Source organism: Leptodactylus fuscus, chromosome 1 (assembly GCF_031893055.1).
Source record: "Leptodactylus fuscus isolate aLepFus1 chromosome 1, aLepFus1.hap2, whole genome shotgun sequence".
NCBI classification, from domain to species: Eukaryota; Metazoa; Chordata; class Amphibia; order Anura; family Leptodactylidae; genus Leptodactylus; species Leptodactylus fuscus.
Genome location: NC_134265.1, coordinates 242,923,876 through 242,951,410, shown reverse-complemented (window position 1 = coordinate 242,951,410; position 27,535 = coordinate 242,923,876). Strand labels below are relative to the sequence as shown.

General features: G+C 42.2%; 1 protein-coding gene across 1 annotated transcript in view; it reads right to left on the bottom strand.

Annotated features, from left to right (window-relative positions):
- Positions 1–9,764: 9,764 nt before the first annotated feature.
- The window catches only part of NPFFR2 (neuropeptide FF receptor 2), a 141,446-nt gene continuing 123,675 nt past the window's right edge, over positions 9,765–27,535 (bottom strand). Inside the window, exon 4 of the mRNA XM_075285273.1 lies at positions 9,765–10,825. Within this exon, the coding sequence (XP_075141374.1) occupies positions 9,970–10,825 (856 nt within the window). The 3' untranslated portion in view covers positions 9,765–9,969. The remainder of the gene's footprint in view (positions 10,826–27,535) is intronic.

Here is a 27,535-nt window from a genome sequence, read left to right as displayed (position 1 = left end):
CATCCTCCATGTCTACCCATCCGCGCTGCAACAATGGGACGATTCGAAGTTGCCCGGAAGCCTCCTGTATCACCATCACATCATCGGACAACTCTTCTTCCTCCTCCTCCTCCTCCTCCATTAAACGCAGTGAAGCGACAGATGTGTGGACCTACTCTCCAGCTGTGACGGATCGGATGCTATCCCTAACTCCTCTGTGTGATCTGAGTTATCCCTGATGTCAATCAGGGATTCTCTCAGAACACACAAGAGCGGGATTGTAAGGCTCACCATCGCATCCTCAGAGCTCACCCTCCTTGTGGACTCCTCAAAGACCCGTAGGATGTCACAAAGGTCTCTCATCCATGGCCACTCATGGATGTGAAACTGAGGCAGCTGACTTTGTGGCACCCTAGGGTTTTGTAGCTGGTATTCAAAGGTCTCTGCTGCTCAACCACTCTATTCAACATCTGAAACGTTGAGTTCCAGCGTGTGGGGACGTCGCACAAAAGCCGGTGTTGTGGCACATGCAGGCGTTGCTGGAGAGATTTTAAGCTAGCAGCGGCTACTGTCGACTTGCGAAAGTGGGCGCACATGCGCCGCACTTTCACCAGTAGCTCTGGAACATTGGGGTAGCTCTTTAGGAAACGTTGCACCACTAGGTTGAAGACGTGGGCCAGGCATGGAACATGTTGGAGTCCGGCAAGCTCCAGAGCTGCTACCAGGTTCCGGCCGTTATCACAAACGACCATGCCTGGGCCCAGGTGCAGCGGCTCAAACCATATTGCCGTCTCATCGAGGAGGGCATCCCTCACCTCGGAGGCAGTGTGCTGTCTGTCCCCCAAGCTGATCAGCTTCAGCACAGCCTGCTGACGTCTACCAACACCAGTGCTGCAACGTTTCCAACTCGTAGCTGGGGTCAATCTAACAGCGGAGGAGGAGGCGGTGGCGGAGGAGGAGGCGGTGGCGGAGGAGGAGGCGGTAGAGGAGGAGGAGGAGGGGGGTGTTCTTCTCGTGTCCCTGCCAGGAATGTTAGGCGGGGAGACGAGGTACCCCGGGCCAGTTTGGGAAGCAGTCCCAGCCTCAACTACATTCACCCAGTGTGCCGTCAGTGAAATGTAGCGTCCCTGTCCGCATGCACTTGTCCACGCGTCGGTGGTCAAGTGGACCTTTGTGCAAAGCGCGGAACTAAGGGCCCGCCTGATGTTGAGTGACACGTGCTGGTGCAAGGCGGGGACGGCACACCGGGAGAAGTAGTGACGGCTAGGGATGGCATAGCGAGGTGCCGCAGTTGCCATCAGGTCCAGGAAGGCGGGAGTTTCAACAAGCCGGAACGCCAACATCTCCTGGGCCAGCAGTTTAGCGATGTTGGCGTTCAAGGCTTGCGCGTGTGGGTGGTTAGCAGTGTATTTCTGCCGCCGCTCCAATGTCTGAGAGATGGTGGGTTGTTGTAAAGAAGCGCCTGATGGTGCCTTTGATGGTGCAGGAGAAGGAGATAAGACAGGAACAGGGGAGGATGAGGGAGAAGTCAACAAAGTGGCGGAGGCAGATGAAGTGGTGTCCTGGCTCGTCCTCTGGAGTGCATCGCCAGCACAGTCAGCAGTGGCAGTGGCAGAGGCAGTGGCAGAGGCAGTGGCAGTGGCGTGAACGGCAGGCGGCCTTTGTCCTGCCGTTGCTGCCTGCCACTGATTCCAGTGCTTGGATTCCAAATGACGGCGCATTGAAGTGGTGGATAGGTTGCTCTTCTCAGAGCCCCTAATCAATTTCGAGAGGCAAATTGTGCAGACAACACTATATCTGTCCTCGGCGCATTCCTTGAAAAAACTCCACACCTTCGAGAAACGTGCCCTCGAGGTGGGAGTTTTTCGGGGCTGGGTACGAACTGGAACATCTTGGGAGATTCCGGGTGTGGCCTGGCTTCGCCTAAGCTGCTGACCTCTGCCTCTGCCTCTAGCTACCCTTTTTGGTGCTGCACTTGCCTCAACATCCACACTACTTTCCCCGCTTGACATCCCCCCTGTCCAGGTCGGGTCAGTGTCCTCATCATCCACCACTTCCTCTTCCAACTCCTGTCTCATCTCCTCCTCCCGCACAATGCGCCGGTCAACTGGATGCCCTGACGGCAACTGCGTCACATCATCGTCGATGAGGGTGGGTTGCTGGTCATCCACCACCAAATCGAACGGAGATGGAGGAGACTCTAGTGTTTAAGCATCTGGACACAGATGCTCCTCTGTTAGGTTCGTGGAATCGTGACGTGGAGAGGCAGGTTGAGGGACAATGAAAGGAGCAGAGAACAGCTCTGGGGAGCAGGGACAGTTGGGGTTATTGTTCTGTGAAGCTTGGGAATTTTGGGAGGAAGGAGGACAAGACTGTTGGGTAATAGGAGGAGAGGAGGCAGAGTCTGACTGGCTGCTGGACAATGTGCTGTAAGCGTTCTCTGACAGCCATTGCAAGACCTGTTCCTGGTTCTCGGGCCTACTAAGGTTTGTACCCTGCAGTTTAGTTAATGTGGCAAGCAACCCTGGCACTGTGGAGTGGCGCAATGCTTGCTGCCCCACAGGAGTAGGCACGGGACGCCCTGTGGCTTCACTGCTACCTTGCTCCCCAGAACCATTCCCCCGACCTCGCCCACGGCCTCGTCCACGTCCCTTTCCGGGAGCCTTGCGCATTTTGAATTCCCAGTTAGAAATTGGCACTATATACCAGTAGCAAAAATTGTGGGTGCACGTAACCCCAATATATTCTTTGAATTCCCAGTCAGACAATGGCACTATATACCAGTAGCAAGAAATGAGGGTATTTATAACCCCAATATATTCTTTGAATTACCAGTCAGAAACTGGCACTATATGGCAGTAGCAAGAAATGAGGGTATTTGTAACCCCAATAAATTCTTTGAATTCCCAGTCAGACAATGGCACTATATACCAGTAGCAAGAAATGAGGGTATTTATAACCCCAATATATTCTTTGAATTCCCAGTCAGACAATGGCACTATATGGCAGTAGCAAGAAATGAGGGTATTTATAACCCCAATATATTCTTTGAATTCCCAGTCAGACAATGGCACTGTATACCAGTAGTAAAAATTGTGGGTGCACGTATCCCCAATATATTCTTTGAATTACCAGTCAGAAACTGGCACTATATGGCAGTAGCAAGAAATGAGGGTATTTGTAACCCCAATATATTCTTTGAATTCCCAGTCAGACAATGGCACTATATACCAGTAGCAAGAAATGAGGGTATTTATAACCCCAATATATTCTTTGAATTCCCAGTCAGACAATGGCACTGTATACCAGTAGTAAAAATTGTGGGTGCACGTAACCCCAATATATTCTTTGAATTACCAGTCAGAAACTGGCACTATATGGCAGTAGCAAGAAATGAGGGTATTTATAACCCCAATATATTCTTTGAATTCCCAGTCAGACAATGGCACTGTATACCAGTAGTAAAAATTGTGGGTGCACGTAACCCCAATATATTCTTTGAATTCCCAGTCAGACAATGGCACTATATACCAGTAGCAAGAAATGAGGGTATTTATAACCCCAATATTTTCTTTGAATTCCCAGTCAGAAACTGGCACTATATGGCAGTAGCAAGAAATGAGGGTATTTATAACCCCAATATATTCTTTGAATTCCCAGTCAGACAATGGCACTGTATACCAGTAGTAAAAATTGTGGGTGCACGTATCCCCAATATATTCTTTGAATTACCAGTCAGAAACTGGCACTATATGGCAGTAGCAAGAAATGAGGGTATTTGTAACCCCAATATATTCTTTGAATTCCCAGTCAGAAACTGGCACTGTATACCAGTAGTAAAAATTGTGGGTGCACGTAACCCCAATATATTCTTTGAATTCCCAGTCAGCCAATGGCACTGTATACCAGTAGTAAAAATTGTGGGTGCACGTATCCCCAATATATTCTTTGAATTCCCAGTCAGAAACTGGCACTATATGGCAGTAGCAAGAAATGAGGGTATTTATAACCCCAATATATTCTTTGAATTCCCAGTCAGACAATGGCACTGTATACCAGTAGTAAAAATTGTGGGTGCACGTATCCCCAATATATTCTTTGAATTACCAGTCAGAAACTGGCACTATATGGCAGTAGCAAGAAATGAGGGTATTTGTAACCCCAATATATTCTTTGAATTCCCAGTCAGAAACTGGCACTGTATACCAGTAGTAAAAATTGTGGGTGCACGTAACCCCAATATATTCTTTGAATTCCCAGTCAGACAATGGCACTATATACCAGTAGCAAGAAATGAGGGTATTTATAACCCCAATATATTCTTTGAATTCCCAGTCAGACAATGGCACTGTATACCAGTAGTAAAAATTGTGGGTGCACGTAACCCCAATATATTCTTTGAATTCCCAGTCAGACAATGGCACTATATGGCAGTAGCAAAAATAGTGGGTGTATATAGCCCCAATTCTATTGCTAGGGGACTTGCAGGGTATTTCTGGGGTGAAGGTGGGGGGGCACACCGTTGGAACGGGTATCGGGGGTATATATCGGGTATACGGGAATACACTGACAGTGTATTCCATTCAGGATCCTGGGAAAGCTGGGTTGCGGCGATTGAGCCCGTCAGTGCCACGTTACACTGACAAGCTTCTCCCTGGAATTTAGCTCTTACAAGAGCTGTTGTGGTTGTCTTCTCCTTCCTATCCTAGCCTGTCCCTGCCTACCCAGAATCTAAGCCCTAGCTAGCTGGACGGAAACCTCCGTCCTCGGTGAATTGCAAGCTCAGAATGACGCGAACCTGGGCGGCGCTGTTCTTTTAAATTAGAGGTCACATGTTTTCGGCAGCCAATGGGTTTTGCCTACTTTTCTCAACGTCACCGGTGTCGTAGTTCCTGTCCCACCTACCCTGCGCTGTTATTGGAGCAAAAAAGGCGCCAGGGAAGGTGGGAGGGGAATCGAGTAATGGCGCACTTTACCACGCGGTGTTCGATTCGATTCGAACATGCCGAACAGCCTAATATCCGATCGAACATGAGTTCGATAGAACACTGTTCGCTCATCTCTAATTATGTATTCTAGGCCATCATGTTTTAAACATCATCAATGATATTAGATATTAGTATAAAGCAGTTTGTTATTCAGAAATCATTTGTGCAGTTATACTAATTGGTAAAGAAATAATTGGTATACGTACACTCACCGGCCACTTTATTAGGTACACCATGCTAGTAACGGGTTGGACCCCCTTTTGCCTTCAGAACTGCCTCAATTCTTTGTGGCATAGATTCAACAAGGTGCTGGAAGCATTCCTCAGAGATTTTGGTCCATATTGACATGATGGCATCACACAGTTGCCGCAGATTTGTCGGCTGCACATCCATGATGCGAATCTCCCGTTCCACCACATCCCAAAGATGCTCTATTGGATTGAGATCTGGTGACTGTGGAGGCCATTGGAGTACAGTGAACTCATTGTCATGTTCAAGAAACCAGTCTGAGATGATTACAGCTTTATGACATGGCGCATTATCCTGCTGAAAGTAGCCATCAGATGTTGGGTACATTGTGGTCATAAAGGGATGGACATGGTCAGCAACAATACTCACGTAGGCTTTGGCGTTGCAATGATGCTCAATTGGTACCAAGGGGCCCAAAGAGTGCCAAGAAAATATTCCCCACACCATGACACCACCACCACCAGCCTGAACCGTTGATACAAGGCAGGATGGATCCATGCTTTCATGTTGTTGACGCCAAATTCTGACCCTACCAGCCGAATGTCGCAGCAGAAATTGAGACTCATCAGACCAGGCAACGTTTTTCCAATCTTCAATTGTCCAATTTCGATGAGCTTGTGCAAATTGTAGCCTCAGTTTCCTGTTCTTAGCTGACAGGAGTGGCACCCGGTGTGGTCTTCTGCTGCTGTAGCCCATCTGCCTCAAAGTTCGACGTACTGTGCGTTCAGAGATGCTCTTCTGGCTACCTTGGTTGTAACAGGTGGCTATTTGAGTCACTGTTGCCTTTCTATCAGCTCGAACCAGTCTGGCCATTTTCCTCTGACCTCTGGCATCAACAACGCATTTCCGCCCACAGAACTGCCGCTCACTGGATGTTTTTTCTTTTTCGGACCATTCTCTGTAAACTCTAGAGATGGTTGTGCGTGAAAATCCCAGTAGATCAGCAGTTTCTGAAATACTCAGACCAGCCCTTCTGGCACCAACAACCATGCCACGTTCAAAGGCACTCAAATCACCTTTCTTCCCCATACTGATGCTCGGCTTGAACTGCAGGAGATTGTCTTGACCATGTCTACATGCCTAAATGCACTGAGTTGCCGCCATGTGATTGGCTGATTAGAAATTAAGTGTTAACGAGCAGTTGGACAGGTGTACCTAATAAAGTGGCCGGTGAGTGTATATTTGCACATAGCCGTGCTGTCAAAGCAACACCCATGGCTGCTTTTAATTTCATTAGAAGCAGCTTCAGTCTGGATGCTAATGAACAGTGACAGCAGGTGCAGAGATCTTCAAGAAAGAACCATATACTTATAGTTTTGTGCATTATGTCTTTACAAAAGATGACAACTAGATTGTAATATGTGCACAAATTGCACACAATAAAGTAAAGGTACCCACATACCTCTGTAATATGACGAGTGACCGACTGTGTTCTGCCATTACAGGATTATTTAAAGGGGCTTTATCATTGGGAAAAGTCATTTTTAGCTAAGCACATACTTGCATAGCCTTTAGAAAAGTTATTCCACACATACCTTTTGTATGTGAATTGCTTCAGTAGTTTTTTAATAAGTCCGTTTTTATTCATATGCTAATTAGCCGTCTCCATGCACTCCGGAAGTGTCTGTGCACTGTCTGCTATTCTCTATGTGTGTAAGAGCAGAGAGAAGAGTCATCATTAGAGATGAGCGAGTACTGTTCGGATCAGCCGATCCGAACAGTACGCACGCATTGAAATGAATGGACGTAGCCGGCACGCGGGGGGTTAAGCGGCCGGCCGGCGTCAAAGCGGAAGTACCAGGTGCTTCCATTCATTTCAATGCGTGCGTGCTGTTCGTATCGGCTGATCCGAACAGTACTCGCTCATCTCTAGTCATCAGCAGCAGCCTCTCTGCACTCATACACATAGAGAATAGCAGACAGTGCTCACAGACATTTCCAGTGCACGGTGAAGGCTAATTAGCATTTGAATAAAAATAGGCTCATTCAAAAACTACTGAGGCAATTTACACACAAAAGGTATGTGTGGAATAGCCTTTCTAAAGGCTATGCAAGTATGTGCTTAACTAAAAATGACTTTTCCCAATGCTCAACATATGAATTGGAAAGCCCCACGAGAATAATCTTGCAAACATTTGCAAGGATACACCTGGAAATTTAATTTTGGACCAAACTTGATTAGTCCAAACTAGAAGTGTTATTACTATACTTTGGGGGCTCTTCAGTCCATACAGTCCAATCAGATGAGGTGCAGAAAAATAATAAACAGCTCATACTCATTTTTTATCACCTCTCAGGGGCTCTGCTATGGCATTAGACCACTACCAGCATCCTCAGTGATTGGGCCTCACATGAAGTATGAAATCATGATAACACTTGTGTCCAAGTCACCATAGACCCTGAGAGGTTAGGAGAAGTGCGTATGAGCTGCTTTTAATTTTTAACGAATTGTCCTTGGAGAATCCCAAAAATCTTAATTTTTGAAAAACTCGTAGCAAACATGGCTTGTTAGAAGCAAGTTTGTCTATACCTACAGTATTTATGAACCAGTATAAAAAAAAAAATAAACACTTAAAACACTTAAAAAATAGCCCAAGTCAGAAAAAGTGGCATAGAAGATCCCTCATTATAAGTCAACCCTGATATGTAAAATTAATTACTAGAGATGAACGAACCGTAAAATGTTCGAGGTTCGATATTCGTTTCGAGTATCCCCTCAATATTCGACTACTCGAATCGAATATCGAACCCTATTATAGTCTATGGTGGGAAAATTCTCATTTCAGGGGTAGGCAATGTTCGATCAAATTATACTTACCAAGTCCACGAGTGAGGGTCGGGCTGGATCCTCCATATAGTCTTCTCCTTGCAGCGTCCCCACGGCGTCTTCCGGCTGTTCATTCGCCCTGCCAGGCATCGGGCCTGGGCAGAGCCGACTGCGCATGCCCCACACTAGAAGCGGACATGCGCAGTTGGCTCTGCCCAGGCCCGATGCCTGGCAGAGTGAATGAAGAGCCGGAAGACACCGCGGGGAAGCTGCACGGGGAACACTTCTAAAGGTAGGAGAATAACCAGCATTGATTGGCCGACTGTATAGCATTCGGCCAATCAATGCTGGTTCTGCATCGAACTTTTACATTCGAACAGTGAGTACTACTCGCTCATCTCTATTCATTATTAAATTGTACCTCTAATTTTTCAGAAATTAAAAGTACAGGTGAATAAAAACATTGTAAAATATTTTATTAAATAATTATTTTGTCAGTCCTCAACAAATGTCTTGCTAATAAAAACTAGAATATACCTTAGTGACCAATGTACTAATTGATGTCTTTGTAGTATTATCTTCTGAAAATATGTTGATCAAATATTCTAATAAAGAGAGTGTACATTGTCTCTTATACGTCTATTGTGTAAGGTTTCATACAAAAAAATTCTCTGAATTTAGGCTAAAGGACCTACAATTTGGAAAAGCTACTTTTTTGTTGCAGATTTTGCTGTGTCTGTTTGAGCCATATTCAGGAGTGAATTTATCAGAAAGGAGAGATATAAGTGCCTCCTTTATATTTCCCCTTAGTTTTGTAACCATGCCTGGGTTTGGCTCAAAAAAAAATCTGCAACAAATAAAAAAGCAATGTTGGGCCTTAGCCAAAATGTTTAAAATAATATATATATATTAATGCAATATAACGTGTGCATTGTTTCTCCTTTGGGAAACATGTGATAGTGAGAGGGAAGGACACATACCCAAATGCAACTGGTAAAGAACTATAGGCAAAAGATTGTATCACATTGAAAGCAATAGGAAAAAAAAGCCTCCCATTGATTTCAATGGGTAGCGCTTGTATGCCGGCACCCATTCAATTCAATGGGAGCTGGTTTTTACGCGCTCATTCTGAACGACTTTTACGTTCAGAATGAGCTGAGCGTATACTCGGTGTGAAGGCTCCCTTAGGTCCAAAATCAACTTGTCTTTCTTCAACATAGCTTAACCTCTACCACATTCCTCCTAAAAATGTATGAATAATGAATGATGTATGAACAACTGAATGTTATCATTTCCATATCATTTCCAATATCCCTATACATTGTGGCCTTTTCCAAATGTTCTTGTTGAACAAAAATGATATTGAGTTGTCAATCTAGTCATAACTAATAATAATAAAAAAGAATACCTCCACACACGTGTTTGCACTACCATTATTAATGCCTGTTCCCCTCATCCCTCATAGTTTATTTTGGCCCCCCGATCAGACCGTATACTGTAAACCTGGTGACAAATCCTATAATTCATAATTATGGATATTGCTTGATTCTAGGTATTAATATGTACCTGTGTATTGTGTGGATGATTATATTGCGGAGGAAAATAGTTATCTCCCATCTTGTTCTAGAGCCTGCATATCTGTGGTGGAAACTAAATTGATTTAGTTCCAAAATATCAGTGAGGGTTTCAAAACATTCAATTGTATAAATCTGTAATATATCCATTGGCACGTTTATGTCATATAGTGCACAGTCACCTTCACAAAAATAGCAATTGCTTTATTTACATTAGCTGCAAGAGTTATTGCATAAGTACCAACATTATATACAGGCATTCAATGTGGCGGCCATATAAAGCATGTTACAAAAACATATCACTGGCAGCATAAATATGTGTGAAGTGTATGTATGTGTTGTAGACATGACAAATAGATATTAAAAAGGGTCTCTTGCAAATATAATCCATGCATCAGTTCTAGAAAACTTATCAGAGCATGTCTTTCTGAATCCCATTATTATTAGACATTTTTTCCAAGTCTTCCATAATTAAGTCTTGGTGACTTGTCAATGGTTTTCTTTTATCAGATTCCTTATCACTGCTTGCTTTTTCAAAGGCAGATTCTTGCCGCCCAGCATTTTGTGAAGTTGCTGGTAAGATGGCATTGCCCTGTGCCCGATGTGAATACATTGTTCTCCTTTCCATTTCTTCTGAGCACAGCTGAAGCTTGAAGGCAGCCTGGAAACCACGTCTGAAGTTCTCATTAAAGAAACCATAAATGATAGGATTGATGCTACTATTGAAAAAAGCCAACCAGTGCGCAAATGGATAAATATAAATATTAATGAGTTGGTGGTATTCGTCTATCAGGTTGGCATAATCAGTAAGCATCATGAGGGTCCATAAAGGTAGCCAAGACAAAATAAAGAGCAAAGCAATGATAATGAGCATTTTGATGACTTTCTGCTTCCGTCTGGAGACACCATGTCTTTGTTGTTGGTGATTTTTACTTTCAACATTCAGTTCACTCTTAAACAGAGTAATGCCTATCCTGGCATACATTATTACAATGAGAGAGAGGGGAGCAAGGTAGATGTTAGAAAAAAGAACTGTTGTGTAGATCTTTCTCATCTGTGGATTGGGCCAGTCTTCACGACACCAATAAACGGGACCTGTTTGATTGTTGATGCCAAGAATTACTCGAAATTTTTTATCTTCTTTAATATGAGACATAACTGCAGATGGACACATAATAGCAATAGCCAGGACCCAGATCACTGCGATAATAACAACAGCTGTGGAAATGGTCAGCTTCTGCTTGAATGGATAAACTATGCAACGGAATCTGCAATGACAAATGCAATTATCGTAAATGTCACACTACCCCAGAAACGAGAAGACACACATAAAACCCACAAGCATAATAACCAAAGAGAAAAGGCATGTTACAACTGATCTTATGTTAGCTTGTATAGTGTATTAAAAATACATTTCTGGATTAGGACGTTATTATTTCTCTTCTGAGTTACCGTATTTCTGCGAATAAGCTTAATCATTATACAATTAAATGTTATAACATTAGCTAATATTCTTCCATTCTTCCTGAGAACTTCTTTATGGCTTTCAAGCTGTCTATGTGAATCATTGAATGAGTTTTACCAGATATTAAAAAAAAAAAACCTGTCCTTGTTAGGTCATAGACACACAGGAGCACAGCTCATGAGAAGACAACTCTGATACCAGTAGTGTAATAAGCAGATTTCCATCCTCCGGAGGAACGCATCTACTGTTACCACTGAAGGAAACCTCTGTATGTACTATATCTGAAGGTTTATAAGCTAGCAAAATTAGCCAAAAACAATACTTCTATCACTACGTCTAGTGAAGGTCAAGACAATAACATAATCAAATTATAGCTACTACTACTATTACTACTAATAATAGAAATCTACATCCACTCCGCAAAGCAGAGTTAGATTTCCACAGAGATTTTTATTCCCAACTGGCTGCTTCTACAGATACAAATGAGGAAAATCCTACCTGGTAATTATTTTAATGAGTGGACTAATGCTAACAGAAGAAAAAACACTTATTATGAAAAGCTGGCTGTTATCAATCTTCAATCCTTTTGCACCAAATGTACACTACAACCCCCATTCTGCTCCTCACTTGCCACATTGTGGTGGAGAGCAGGGAAGGCTAACTTCTAAGGGAGCGTTCACACTACTGTCGGTGTCCGACAGGTAGTATCCGCTGCTAATGTCCGTTCAAAATCTTGTGCGGACATTAGCAACAGACACTAGCTGTGTCCGTGACATTTTGCATTGATTTAAATGGAGATTGAGTGCATTATTTTACAGTCCGTGGTTGTCCTTAACTGTCCGTTCCCAAAGATGTCCGACTTTTCAAGCGGACCGCAAAGCCCGACATGTAATTTTTCTTGTCCGCTTGAAAAGTCGGACATCTTTGGGAACAGACAGTTAAAGACAGGCACGGATAATAAAAGAACGCACCATAATAATCTCCATTTAAATCAATACAAAATGTCATGGACACAGCTAGTGTCTGATGCTAATGTCCGCACAAGATTTTGAACAGACATTAGCAGCGGACACTAGTTGTCAGACGCCGACGGTAGTGTGAACGCTCTCTAAGTGGTGTAAGGACGATTGCAGATGACCGTGGCTGTGTTCAGTGTGCTATCCATGTATTTCACAGCACACTGACCCATTCATTTCTATGGGCCCATGCACATGACAGTGTATTACACGGGACTCGTATTGTGCTACCCGTGGTCTCTGATTCCCTTCATTCCTCCTTCCCTCCTCCCTCCTTGTGTCTCTCTGTCTTTGTCTCGTCAATTTTTCCTTTTTGCATCGGTTCTTATTGCAGCTTTGTATCGCAACTTTGCTTTTGTTGCTCTAATATGTGTTTTACCCGCCATTTCCGGCTCTGGCGGTAATCTTTACCCTGGTTTGTTTGTTTACTGTTTATTTGAAAATTTCTATAAAAATCACATTTAAAAAAAAAAAATCAGGTCCTATTCCTGTCCTATTTTGCAACTCTTGCTTCCGTGACTCCTGTTCATTTAACAAAAGGAGCCACAGAAGCACGGACCATACACAGGGGATACCACCCATGCCTTTAATTCACGACCGACAGCAAACGATCGTGTGCAACTGGCCTATGGCCTGGGCTCCACGTTAATCCCATCCAGACTTTGCAGTAAAATATAAGCAGTAGAAATACGGCAATTTAAAAAATGCTTGCGTTTTTGTAAATTGAAGCATGTCAATTATGCCTATGGAAATGCTGCCATTTTTCTTATAGGTATAATAGACGCGGAAACTCTGCAGACTTTCTGTTGTGGAAAAGAGTGCAATACGCTCCTACCGCTGTCTTTTCTTCAGTTCTTTTTGGCTGTCCCCCACCCCCAAATGGAATACCAAACTCAATTGCAATCGCTGTGCAGTAATAGCACACAAATCCCTATTGTGGGGAATCGCTCAGGTAGATGCTTGTAGCAGTGCAGGAAACAGGGACACAGACACTGGGTTGCACACAAGTTCAGGTTTTATTCACTTGTAGCGCATAGGGTGCATTCACACTGAGTAAACGCTAGCTTATTTTGTGGAGTAAAATTACACTTGTAAATTTTGCTATCCCATTGACTTCAATGATATTTTTTTACAAGTGTAAAAATACGCCTGTAAAAAATACGCCTGTAAAAAATACGCCTGTAAAAATACGCCTGTAAAATGTCATTGAAGTCAATGGGATAGCAAAATTTACAAGTGTAATTTTACTCTACAAAATAAGCTAGCGTTTACTCAGTGTGAATGCACCCTTACACTGCCTTTGCAAAGGCACAAATAACAAAACCAAACTCCTCGGCTGAGAACTGACTTAAACATAGGAACACTTTTCCCTGACTATACAGGAGACTGGCTACCAGTGTCCCACCTTGGCAACAACAACGGGTGGCACAGCACCTGCTCTGTAGGTTTGGTATGGAGAGGTCAGCTCTGTCAGTGTGGTGCCACCCTGCTAGTCTTCACACTCAGACTGTTATTAGGGCCTGGTGTGAACCTTTAAAAGTGACTTCTTTCAGTCTGAATATTTCAGTCAGCAAAATGACTCAATATATTGAATGCATTTAAACTAGACCATTGATGTCCCCTCTCTCGAATATGTATGGGTCAATTGAGTATATCAAAGGATTAAATATATCTTTCAATTTAATAGTTTCACTTTTAATTGTATGGACACATACTAATAGAGTTCTTTTAATATGATTTTTTATTATTCTTTTGATCTTACTATATCATGTATCTATGTATACTTGCAACGTCGTTTTCAGATCTTTATTTTGTATTTATTTTGTATTGTCTATATGTACTTTTTTTAAGGTTCAACTGTATTGTTTGTCATTTATTAAATACCCAGAGTTGTCTTGCTATTGGTTCAGCGCAGTTGTCTATTTTTTGGCTGTACCCTCGGGTCCATCCTATTGGTTGTCTTTTACTATTGTATTTTCCCCCATAGTGGGATACTTAGAATAACTGCTGCTCCACAGAACCAATTTCCCCTAGTGGTAAAGACCACCTCAGACTTGATCAGCTCAGTGCATCCTACTATTCCTGAATAGCCTCTTTGGGGAGTGTGTCCTGGAACTGAGCTTTTTCTACTCCAATCACTGTTAAATCAGCCTTCTAGTTGCTGATCACAGATTACCCAAAAGGCCTGTTGCAGGCACACATGCTGACAACATATCAGCACAAACCACATCAGGTCAGACCCTTTGACTATGAGGGTTTCTAAACCACATTATTAGCAATTTTACCCAAGGTATGGATAATCTTACTTCCTATGTTGCCTGGGTTATAAATGTGAAAAAAATTATAAAAAGGAAAAAAAATACAGCTTTACTAAAGGAAATTTCAAAGCAGGCAATTAGATTCACCTAAGTATTCAACAGCCAACAATTCGCAAACCACTTTGTTTAACCTGAAACGTTTATACACAAATTTTCTCATTTCAACAGTAATTGGGACATACTATAGACTCTAATAATATCAGAAACTGTAAATTTATTTCCAAAATTCCAAACAATTATCTGGGCCATTTGTAGTTAAAAAAACAAACAAACAAACAAACAAACAGAAACAACAGTATATAATTTACTGAATATTTTCTTGTCTAAAAGACTAATTATGAATCCAATTATTCAGACTACATGGGCAGAAATGACCCTAATGTACTATTGAATACAACTGTTCAATAGAAAGTTACTGTACAAAAACATTGGAATTTAATAAGGCTATGTGAACTAATAAAATAAGCAGCACTAAGGTTGTGTTCACAAGAGTGCTTGCACTCCACATTTTTCGCCTTTTTTAGGTGGAAACCAAACGGACTCCATTATAGTCTATGGGGCCTGCGAGTTTCCTCGGATAAACGCTTTTTTAAGCAGATTAGTTTTCCGTTCAAGGAGTCCCTAAGTGAACCCCCCTGAGCGGAAACACGAACATAGGAGTGAACCTAGCGTAAGACTTGAAGACTCAAATATAAGGACTATTACAATTATATGTGATTATTAGAGATGAGCGAACAGCATTCGATCGAGTACATGTTCGATTCCATACGAACACCGCGTTGAAATTGCACTTACAGTTCGATTCCCCTCCACCTTTCCTGGCACGTTTTCTGCACCAATAAGAGCGCAGGGGAGGTGGGACAGGAACTATGATAACGAAGGCATTGAAAAAACTAGGAAAAAGCCATTGGTTGCCGAGGACATGTGACCTCAGATTCAAACGAACAGGCGGCATGATCTCCGATTCATTTGTGCTTGCACTTAGTTAGAGACAGACATCTGCTGAGGGCTAGTTAGGTTTTAGATTCTGCAAGGCAGGAATATCAAAGAAGAAGAACCACAACAGGTCTTTTAAGAGCTACACTAAAGGGAGAAGCTCAAACAAGCTTGGCACAGTGACTACCCACAAACGCCAAAGTGGGATTCACAGCTGTATCTGCGCAACCCAGCTTTTCGCGGTGGGGATTAAGCTAAGTGGGATACACTGAAATTGTATGCCCATATACCCTATATAAAAAACAAAAAAACTTTGCAAGTCTTCAGTAGGTGATACCTTTTTTAATGGCTAACTCATAATGATGACAGAATATAACGTTTCGAAGCTTCCTCTGAGCTTCTTCTTCAGATATAACTAAAAAACACTCTGTAGAGGCTGCATATTTATGACTGGACATAGGGGTAGAGTTACAGGAGGGAGGGGGGAAGAGGCTTATTACTATATACTTATAACAACAAACAATCAATTGCCAGATCCCCAGTTCTTATCTTAATGGCTGTCTTAATGATTTGTATAAAAAGACATAAACCCACGTGAGATGTTCATCCCATTGTCCAACGTCTGGAATAGGGTCATGGCCTTGTACTCATAAATCAGTCGCTGTTTCCTTGATTTAAAGTTCCCTTTTAAGATCAAGATTTTCATGTCATTGATGATGTTGTGGTCTTCCTGGCAAAAATGATTTGGCACGGGAAGATCAGTTCTCTGTTGTTTGATTGTATGGCGATGTGAATTAATTCTCATTCTGAGTTTCTGACCAGTCTCTCCAACATACAGATTTTCAGTGGAACATTTGGTGCAAATGATCAAATACACCACATTAGGTGTGTTACAGGTGAACACACCTGGGATTTTATATTCCCTGTTAGAGTTTGGGATCTCTATCTTGTCAGTGGTCAGTATGTGAGGGCAGGTCTTGCACCTCTTCTGTCCACATGGAAATGTTTGCACCAAATGTTCCACTGAAAATCTGTATGTTGGAGAAACTGGGAATATAACAGGGAATATAAAATCCCAGGTGTGTTCACCTGTAACACGCCTAATGTGGTGTATTTGATCATTTGCACCAAATGTTCCACTGAAAATCTGTATGTTGGAGAGACTGGTCAGAAACTCAGAATGAGAATTAATTCACATCGCCATACAATCAAACAACAGAGAACTGATCTTCCCGTGCCAAATCATTTTTGCCAGGAAGACCACAACATCATTAATGACATGAAAATCTTGATCTTAAAAGGGAACTTTAAATCAAGGAAACAGCGACTGATTTATGAGTACAAGGCCATGACCCTATTCCAGACGTTGGACAATGGGATGAACATCTCACGTGGGTTTATGTCTTTTTATACAAATCATTAAGACAGCCATTAAGATAAGAACTGGGGATCTGGCAATTGATTGTTTGTTGTTATAAGTATATAGTAATAAGCCTCTTCCCCCCTCCCTCCTGTAACTCTACCTCTATGTCCAGTCATAAATATGCAGCCTCTACAGAGTGTTTTTTAGTTATATCTGAAGAAGAAGCTCAGAGGAAGCTTCGAAACGTTATATTCTGTCATCATTATGAATTAGCCATTAAAAAAGGTATCACCTACTGAAGACTTGCAAAGTTTTTTTTGTTTTTTATATTTTATAACCACTGGCTAACACGGTACCAAAACAAACATTTTCCTTTTACCATATACCCTATATACGCTTAATCCAGGGTTCAACAGCGTGCTCCCCCCCCCCATGAAATTAAGGGGTATACATTGAAATTCTCAGCCCATATACGCTATATACGCTTCATCCAGGTTGTCATGGTGTGTACCCCCGAAAAAGCTGTGGGATAGACATTCTAATTATCAGGCTATAAACGCTTCATCCAGGTTGTCACGGTGTGTACCCACAAAAAATCAGTGGGATATATATTCTAATTATCAGGCTATATACTCTTCATCCAGGTTGTCACGGTGTGTCCACCCTGATTTCCCCAAACTCTGCTGGTTAGAGGCTGAATCCACCCTGATTTCACTAAACTCTGCTGGTTAGAGGCTCAACACACTCCAAGGACCAAAAACACTGCTGGTTAGAGGCTCAACTAAGTTAAGGGGCCTAAAACTCTGCTGGTAAGAGGCTGAAGTCACCTAAAGGGCCTCAATCTCTGCTGGTTAGAAACTGAAGTCACCTAAAGGGCCTCAATCTCTGCTGGTAGCTCAGCTTATGGGCCTCTAACTTAATTTGGAAAGGCTCATGTTAAGGGCCAGGAAAGTGAATTTTGGAAGGTCTTACCACATCACACACACACACACACACATCCACAATCACAGTTAAGGGTGGGAACTGTTGGATTTCCCATTGCCTAGGTTTCATTAGAGTAAAATTTGGGTTTGTGTCCATCCAATTGGGGAGGAAAAAAGGTTTCCAGGTATTTTTCCACTTTCATAGTGGGTTTTTTGAGTGTGGAAAGTTGTGTTGTGTTGTGTAGTTGATGGGCTGTGATGTTGGGGTAAAACTGTGTCTTGGGCTTGTTAGATGCCTCCAGGCATGCTTCCCCTGCTGTCCAAGTTGCATTCCAGAGGTGTTGACATCATTTGCTGAGGTGTCATAGTGTTCCTGAGTCGAACATTGGTTTCCCCCTAAACGAATATTTTTCCCCATAGACTATAATAGGGTTCGATCGAACAGTCCAGTATTGAGCGGCTACTCGAATCGAACGTCGAACTTCGAACATTTCACTGTTTGCTCATCTCTAGTGATTATCACTATTTATTAAGATAGACAAGGTAATAACAATTACCATAAAATCTATCCATTTTAAGAACTGACCAAATGAGAGGGTGGAGTGTAGCAGAGGTGGTGGGGTTTTACAGTGCGTTACTACAAACAAGGGACAGCTTGCTCCAGAGTAAAAACGTTGCCTTACAGCAAGCCAAAGGACCATGAGTAGGAGGGCATGGGCAACAGAATATTTTTTTTTTTAATAAATTTCTCAGTAACTGTACAATAATAACAAAATAGGGCCAAGGATGGTGGTGATGGTGTTGTGGGTGTATGTATGTATGTATGAGGGATTTGTGCTTGGTTTCCTGCATCAAGCACAGATATCAGAGGTCATGTGTACATTTCAAGTGCAAGGAAAAGCATAGGAGAGAATAATGTGGTTGACATTCATGGAGCTTATGAGTGCCACTTCTATGACTGGTACTCATATACTGTACGCAGTATAACAGGGAATTCCTTAGCCCTTCACTGCACACACAGACAAAAGCAATGATGGAAAGAACAAGAAAGACTTTCAACTTCATGATAACAGAGAAGAATTAATCTGAGAAATAGCGATTAAAGAGGTTATCTAGGCACCAAATGATTTTTTTGGTCTATGAGTGCTATTGATAGGTTATTAAATTTCTACAAATACCTTTAGAAGTGATTTCAGTATTTTAATAACTGTCTGGGTGTGGGGATTGATCAATGACTTGCACACTCATCAGGCAGAAGGCCAAGACGCTGCTCAGTCTGTCTCCCAGTACTGGTGGAGAAGCAGAAAATCTATACTAGGCTGAGGCAAATGAACCCAACTGATGTGTCTGCCCATCCACAGCCATGGTAGGGACTCTGTGTATGGAAGTGACATTATGGGAAATGATAAAAATAGTGCTCGGAGCAGAAGAGACCGCAAGCATTTTACAGAACTTTAACACATTATATGTGTATTACATCCACCATTTTCTGTTTTTAGCCAGACAACCCCTTTAAGGGACCATTCATACGGAGGAAAATGGTAAGGAATTTGGTGTGGAATTTCAGTGCTGAAAAAAAAGCCTCCCATTAACTTCAATGGGTTCCTTTTTCTGCTAGGAACCCCTTAAAATCAATGGGAGGCTTTTTTTTTCAGCGCTGAAATTCCACACCAAATTCCTCACCATTTTCCTCCATGTGAATGGCAGTGCCACACCTCCCATGAGGCGACCTGAAGCGAGCGCTTCAGGCGGCACTATGCCAGGGCCTCAGGGAGGGCGGCATTTTTGCTAACCTAAGCCAGTCCAGGACAAGCTGTCCTGGACTGGCTTAGCACGGAGCGGTGGTTTGGGGAGGCCACTGGAGGAGCACTGCTCCGGCAGCCTCCCCTCGCACTCAGGCAGAGAGCAGGCAGTCTCCGGGCCTACTCTCTGCCGGCGAACGGCGCTAAGCCCCGCCCCTTCACTCGGCCACGCCCCCGATCCACCCGGCCACGCTCCCGATCCGCCCCCTCCTCCGGCGGGGGGGGGCGGGGGGGGCGGCTTTCTGCAGTTAGCTCGGGCGGCGAAAGGGGAAGGTTCACCCCTGGTGAATAGACTCTAACAGAGCAGTATGTGGGAGCTGAAAAACACACGGCTCAAATTTTACATAAATCAATTGAGCAGTATCTGAAAAAAAATGGTCATTTTACTCCAACAAACGGTTGGTTCAAGATTATGCAAATAGCATAGTACATTAGTCTTTCACATTGATTGGGATTCAGCCACACTACACAAAATGAATTGTGAGGATGTTCCAGCTATTATCCATCTACTTACAGACCCTTATTCTCCTTCCACTCCTAATCTAACATTGACTGTTAAGTCTCTTCAGAATTCGTCTTGCTCTCTCAAGAGAAACTCAAGCAGTACCACACTCCTTTGTGGACAATGTGCGTCTGTGCTTGGCCTTGTCTTCCCAAGCTGCTGCCTAGACAATGACCTCTGCAGGTCACCTGAAGCTGTCCACCAGTAATGAAGACATAGAGACTTCCCTGCAGTCCTCTTTACTGAGGTAGATGTTGTGTATTCAAGTAGAACAATACTTCAGTGGCTGTAGATGACAGATGGTAAATGGCAGCTGTGATCATTTATAGTGAACAAGACTGCAACCAACAGTGACAAACAGCATGCATCTGCTACTATTTTTATTTTAATTACTTATATAGCGCCATCATTTTCCACAGCGTTTTACAGATATTGTCAATTCTGTTCCATATAGGGCTCACACTAAATTCCCAATCATTATGTCTTTGGAGTGTGGGAGGAAACCAGAATACCCAAAGGAAACTCATGCAAGCTTTATCTGAACATAGGGCAGTTGCAGGGGATGCACTTTCAATTACTGGTGAACCTGTTCTCTTAGGGTCCATGCATGCATAGTTTTTGGGCACGGATTCTGACGCGGGATTCACACAGAAAAAAAAGCCTCCAATTTTCTTCAATGGGAGCCTTTTTTTCCACGTGGATTCTGCGTCAGACTCCGCGCTCGAAAACTACGTGTGCATGGACTTTTAATCACAAGGGTTGTAAGTTATTCCAGATGGCATCTATATGGCTAGGAGAAAGATTCCCTCTTAACCTCTTAGGCTATGTAAGGATCCACGTTTGTTCCACTCTGAGATATCCTCCGTTTTTGTACATATAACACCCCCCTCCGAGGGAATCTGCTGGGGAGCAATAAGGATTATAGAAATGGTTATGGTGCTCTTCACCAGCTTGATCACGCAGTGTCTCCACCCGAATCTTCACCAGGCTTGTGAACGCGGTGTTGGTTAGACTCCTCCAACAGGGGTCGATTCGGGAGAACCCCTATAGCCTATCTGTAATTTCACTTTTATGAATGACCCTAGTAAGTCAGGAACAAACCACGCATAAAGGATTTAACCTTTTCTTTAAGATGTGTATTAATAAATGGAATCAAAGATGCAATGCATATAATACTGCCATAAGCAATGTACAAAAGTATGCAGCACTTATGGCGTACACAGTATTAATTGTCTGACAATATTACCATGCTAGACGACAAGGCCCTATGAGGAATGACTTTCAGCGTGGCATACGGTAAGCAGTCAGTATATGGTCTTGTTGCAGGTTTAGCACTTGTATATGTTCAGACTGTATAGGAGCAGTGTTAAACTATAGTAGACTAGGTATGCAATAAACAATGTGCTAAATTCAAAGCATAGAGGCTTCAACTCACACACAGGCGCTCATTCACACTGACAATTGCTAACTCTCATAATGGCAGTACATGATAAACAAATTAACTCTTGTCACAAGCCCCATCACTGGCCAGAAGGGATTTTTAGGAAAAAAAAAAAAAAAAAAAATGAGTTCAGGAGAGAGGAGAAAAAACTCCTCTTAGGAGCAGGTCTTAGTCTTAACAGGATTTACCAGTTGCAATGTCCTCCTTAATGTGTTATGTTGTGATATAAACTATGATAACAAATCTTTGCTCTGGAAGTTCTCTAAACAGATAAGATAATGCAAACCTCCAGCAGTAACTTCTTCTCTTAAAGGGGTATTCCCATGTACATAATTATTTTTAAATTTGTAGATAATTAAAAGTTAAACATTTTTGCAAATAAAAGTAATTAAACATTTTTCAGAGTTTTAAAGATTTTCTCTAAATATCTTGTGGTCACAGTCTGTTGTCTTGATCGATTGCCAGTGATACGACCACTAATGCAGAAACTTTCTAAGGTCATAAAATCAGCCATGTTGTCCTTATTGTGGCCGGGCTATATTCTCATACATGTAATGTCTCTGCCTAATAACCCAGGTAAAATAAGAAATTCATGCCTGGGTTCCTGACAAGTCCAAGACCACAGAAACTTTCTGCATTAGTGGTCGTATCCATTGGCAACAGATCAAGGCAACAGACCACCACTAAGATAGTCAGAGAAAATCTTTAAAACTCTGCAAAATTTTTAACTACTTATATTTGCAAAAATGCTTAACTTTTAATTATCTACAAATATAGATCTGATTATGTACATGGGCATACCCCTTTAATGCTTAGTTCACTGGTATATTAGCTCTGGTCAGAGCTGGTTAGTTTTTTTTATCACTGAGGGGGGAATTTCTGTGACTTAATAGCAAGTGTCTCAAAAACAAAATGGAAGAGACTCTATCTCTGGGTTACCTTAGATAAAATGGTGACTGCTTTCTCACTGTACCTCAGATGACACTATTAGAGCCTGACTTGCTCTTGTGTCTGTCTCTCTGCTTTAAGTGAAATGGAGGAATCTTTTCTCTTTCCCCTCAGATATGATGAAACAGTCTCTCCAAATCTGCTCCAAGATCAGATAAAGGATTCTTTTTACCCAACACCTCCTCACCCTCCTCACCCCCCCCCCCCCCCCCCCGTAATTTCACTGGTCCGCAGTAAAAGACATCTGTGGGAGGCCGCTGTAACAGCACTGCTGCCGATAGGTGGTCGGTGAGGCAGCGTTGTCTCCAGGGCCACCTTAAGATGTTTCCAAGGCAGAGAAGATGCTCTGGAAACAGCTTGGGGCGGTCCTGGAGGCAGCGCTGCCTCACCACTCACCTATCGCTGCTCCAGTGGCCTCCCACAGATGTCTTTCACTGCGGACCAGTCATGTGACATTTTCAATTACTGTATTGACGCGAGTATAAGCCAAGGCGCACTTTTTCAGCTCAAAAACTGTGCTGAAAAACTCGGCTTATACTCGAGTATATACGGTATATCTATTGAGGACTTTCCTGTTTTGAGTGTTTTCTTGGTTTTTCACTGTACAGCGTGTTGCTTTGAATGAAATGGCAATTACATGTTTTCCATTAAGGCTGTGCTCCATTTGCTGTCTAATCTCCTTTATATAAAATTGAATGAACTTTAAAATCCTCAGTTTTCTAAATCAGTTTAGCGTTTTCTTCTAATTGAGTCAAACCACTGTAAACATCAGCTTTAATCCTGTGAGGATTATAACACTAGAACCCATTAGTTAAGCAGTAAGGCTTGTATCAGTATCATAAAGTAAAAGACAAACAGGTTACCATATGCCGTGAGACATTAAAGAGATAAACGAAGTGCTTCATAATGAACGTGTTCGTTACAAATTTTCCAAAACTTTTGGCTCCACTAAACTTGAAATTTTGGGGATTTGCCACCTATAAGTCATTATTATACTCCCAGGTCTCTTCAGAGTATAATAATTGGGAGCTAGGAAAGGTGCGTAATATTAAAAAATAAATAAATAAATTTAGGCTAAGGTTCCATGGGAAAACCCACAGAAAAAAAGTGTTGTGGGAAAAACCACGGCAGAAACACATCAGTTTTCTTCCACGGATTTACTGTTACCATTATACCTCTGTAGGTATAATTGACATGCTGTGATTTCCAAAACTACGCCGGTTTTGGAAATTGCGGTGTGTCCGCACCACGGTTTTTACTGAAATGTGGGCATCCACTTTGCCATTACTGTAAAATGCTGCAATTTTTCCCTTGGCATTTCTGCCACGGACAAAACGTTTCCGTAAGGCCCCAGCCTTATACACACTTTTTCTGGACTCTTTCCTGGGCTTTCCTGGATGTCTTGGAAATGCAAGCATAAGGTTTTTTTTTTATTATTTTTACTCATCCTCATATTATCCTTGGGGCCTAAAGAGGCCCGAAATGTAATAATAGCACTTCCAGCTTTGACCAAACAAGTACAGTCTGCTACAATATTTCCCACGGAGTGTTGTGAATATTTGTGATTATCCTCTAAATGGAAAATCAATCCATGATAAATAATTGCGTTATCAATTTGTTAGGCTAGGATCACATCTGAGCTGGGCTAGAGTCTCCATTGAAGACTCTGCTGCAGAAACCATTGAAAATAAGTGGAGAGAAAAGTCATACATGGAGGACTTTATAGACAGTATAAAAACAGCGGGTATAGAAACAGCAGGGTCTGCAGGTAATCACTGTTTCTGCAGTCTAGCTCTACGTTGCTCGAGTCCCTGGCAGACCCAAACGACAGAGACCTATGCGCAGATGTGAAACTAGCCTTAGTCTTTATAGTGATCGCTTTTTTTTCTCATTTTCCAAACAAATATATTCAGAAAGAGACATTGCAATGATTTCACAGAAGTATTTTCATTATCTATTATCTCTATACATGTTGGTTATGATGCGAAGAAAAACACATGATTTATGAAACTGTCTAAAAGCAAAACTGTCTTTGTTACAGATAACAACCACAGTGGAGCCTTCATTTCTTGTTGTGCACTGAGCATATCAATATATGGTTTTAATTTCAAAAGTATTTTTTGAATTACAACAATAAGAAATCAGCAGTACAAAACAGTATCAAATAAGGTAATTTCAAGTAAAAATAGAACATATAAAGCACAGTATAAAAACACAGTAACGGACTAAAAATAAAGAATCCTGAAGAGGAATAGGATTGAAAGGCAATTAACCAATAAAAAAGAGAGAGGGAAGAAAAAACGGATAAATAGTGCAATAATACATGGGTTTGGTAGGTGGGATAGGGAGGTCCTTGCCGAAGAGACAAACACGTAACACTTAACCATATCGAAAAATAAAAGCAGAAGGAAGTATGACAGGCCTGGGATATTAATCTAGGGACACCATAATACAGCATAATTATTTCAACACATTCAATAACAGTTGATAGTGATAAACTTGTTTTTTCCAATTGGAAGCAAAGTGAATCCTTGCTGCCATTAAGATGTGTTGGACCAATTTATATTGGACATAGCTAGTGGTAGATGATTTCAGGCCAAGTAGGAAAACTGTGGCGGCTAGATGGATTGATAGTCCAAGAAGTTGTTGTACCATCCTATGGATGGAGTGTAAGGCTGCGTTCACATGGACTTGTTTGGCTCAGGAATTTGGTCAGGAAACTGACTCAAATTCCTCCTCCTAAAAACGCCTCACCATAGTGGAGGAGGAGTTTGAGTCATTTTCCTGACCAAATTCCTGAGCCAAACAACTCCGTGTGAACGTAGCCTTAGGCCGGGGCCCCACGGGACGTAAACGCCGCGATTTGCCCACAGCAGAGACACTGTGGGAAAAATTGCGGTCTTTTAAAGTACAAGTAGAGGGGATGGAATTCATGCGAATCCCATGCCCACTTTGTGGAAAAAAACGCAGTGCAGACACGCTGTGATTTGCAAAGCCGTTGTGGCTTTGCAAATCGCAACATGTCAATTATATTACGGAAACGCTGGCGGCTTTCCCATAGATATAATGTTAAGAGAAAGTCTGCAGAGGAAAACTCTGTGAACTTTCTCTTAAAAGCGCTGCGGAAAGAACTGCAATGCGTTTACGCACCGGTTCTTTCTGCAGCGCTTTAGCGCTGCGATTACGGCCCGTGGGGCCTTAGCCTTAAAGTGCCAGACGAGGGGACAAATCCACCAAATATAGAGGGTGTCACCACAAGCCAATATAGAGGGTGTCACCACAAGCCACACAGCCTCAAAAACAGAGGAGAAACCATAGGGTAAAAACTATGTAATCTAGTGTGAACCAGATAGGCTCTATGAAGAATTTTTAAGGAGCGCTTCATAAGACCATGTGACCTGTGAACTGCTCACATTAATGATCATGCAACACTCTGTCCATTGGGCTGGTAGGGTTGTCTCCAAGTCCTGTTCCCAAGTCGTCATAAAGTCTAGCTTTGGGTCCGAGGGTAGAGAATATTAATAAATGGTTTTATTAGGAAAGGTCTAGTATACTTGTAATTTGCAAGACTCTTTTGGTATAATCTGGATGATCTTGCTAAGAAAACAGACCTGTCTTTTCGCTAAAATTCTTCCCAATGTTTCTTTCTAGATGTGACAATTTTCCTTCTGCCTCTATCTTTAGTCCCTCTATATTTTACAATTGCTCTTTCCCACACAAATATGTTTCTCATCAGTAGTATAATACTAATAATTAAAGTCTAGCAATTGTATGAGAGCTGAAAGGTATGATTGATTTATTACTAAATATTGCATGAATAAACAATGTATCATATTAAAGATTCATTTGTTCAACTAATATTTTCTGTCATCACTCATTGTGGTACAGTAAAAGCAGACATTTTTCATTTTTTTTGTTTTCGTTTTTTACTCTCTGCATTGCAAATCCATGACATTCTAATTTTTCTGTTTTTGTAGTCATATGAGGGCTTCATTATTGCGTGACAAGGTGTTCTTTGAAATGGTACCACTTATTATTCTGTATAATAAACTGGGAAATGGGAAAAAAAATCAGAATGAGGATGAATTGAGAAAAAAATGCAGTATCGTCATTTTCTTATGATTTTTTTTTTCTACGGCTTCTACTCTGCAGTCAAAATATTATGTTGGCTTTATTCTCCAGGTTGGTATAATCACTGTAATGCAATTTTTTTCCCCATCTTTTAAAGGGGCTCTATCAGCAAAATTATGCTGTATGAGCCCCACATATGCGTGAATAGCCTTTAAAAAGGCTATTCAGGCACCGCTAATGTCATTTTAAACCTCCCCCCATTTTAAAATAAAACTATAGAAACATATTTGTAAATCATACCTATCGTGCACGGTGGGCGTTCCTCCACAGTCCGATGTCATCTTGCTGTCACACCTTCCTCTTCTTTCTTCTTCTAGCAACGCCCTCCTGTGCTCGCTCTTCCCCGCCTTCATCTTCTTTTCTTCCGGAATGAAGAAATTTGTGAGCATACTGTGCATGCACAGTACGCTCACATAGTTCTAAGGGGTACTTAGAACCACAACAAAAATGTCGCTGACACGTGCGCAGTAGCGCTCTAGAGGCAGTGATACTGCGCACACAAGGGATTTGAACACAACTCGCCGGAAGAACAGAAGATCAAGTCGGGGAACAGCCAGGACAGGAGGGCGTCGCTGGAAGAAGAAGAGGAAGGCGTGACAGCAAGATCACGTCAGACCATGGAGGGCCGTGGAGGACCGCTCACCGTGCACGATAGGTATGATTTACATATATGTTTTTATGGTTTTATTTTAAAACGGGGGGAGGTTTAAAATAACATTAGTGGTGCCTGAAACTCCACAGACTGAGACTTGCTGCAGGAGTCTATAAGAATACACACAAAGCAAAAGCTATATCTAATAAACAGGACCATCACTCACACTCAGATTTGGAAACACCGAACTGTGTGATCAATCTCTCTACTTATAAACCCACTGAAGCAGAATTTGGGGTACTCTCCAGGGGACTCTCATTTTGTCCATCAAAAATTGTGGATAAAATAGAACTGTGCAGCGACATGGAGGATTTTTTCAGGAGACTGCGCCTGAGGGAATATTTTCATGGCGCGGATGACACAGAGGAGACCCAATCTACTCATACAGAGGGTCCAACCTTAGTAAAAAAGGAGACATCTGATTGGACTCCTCCCAATGGACGCAATATCCATTTGGATAATTACATAGACTGTTTCAGAC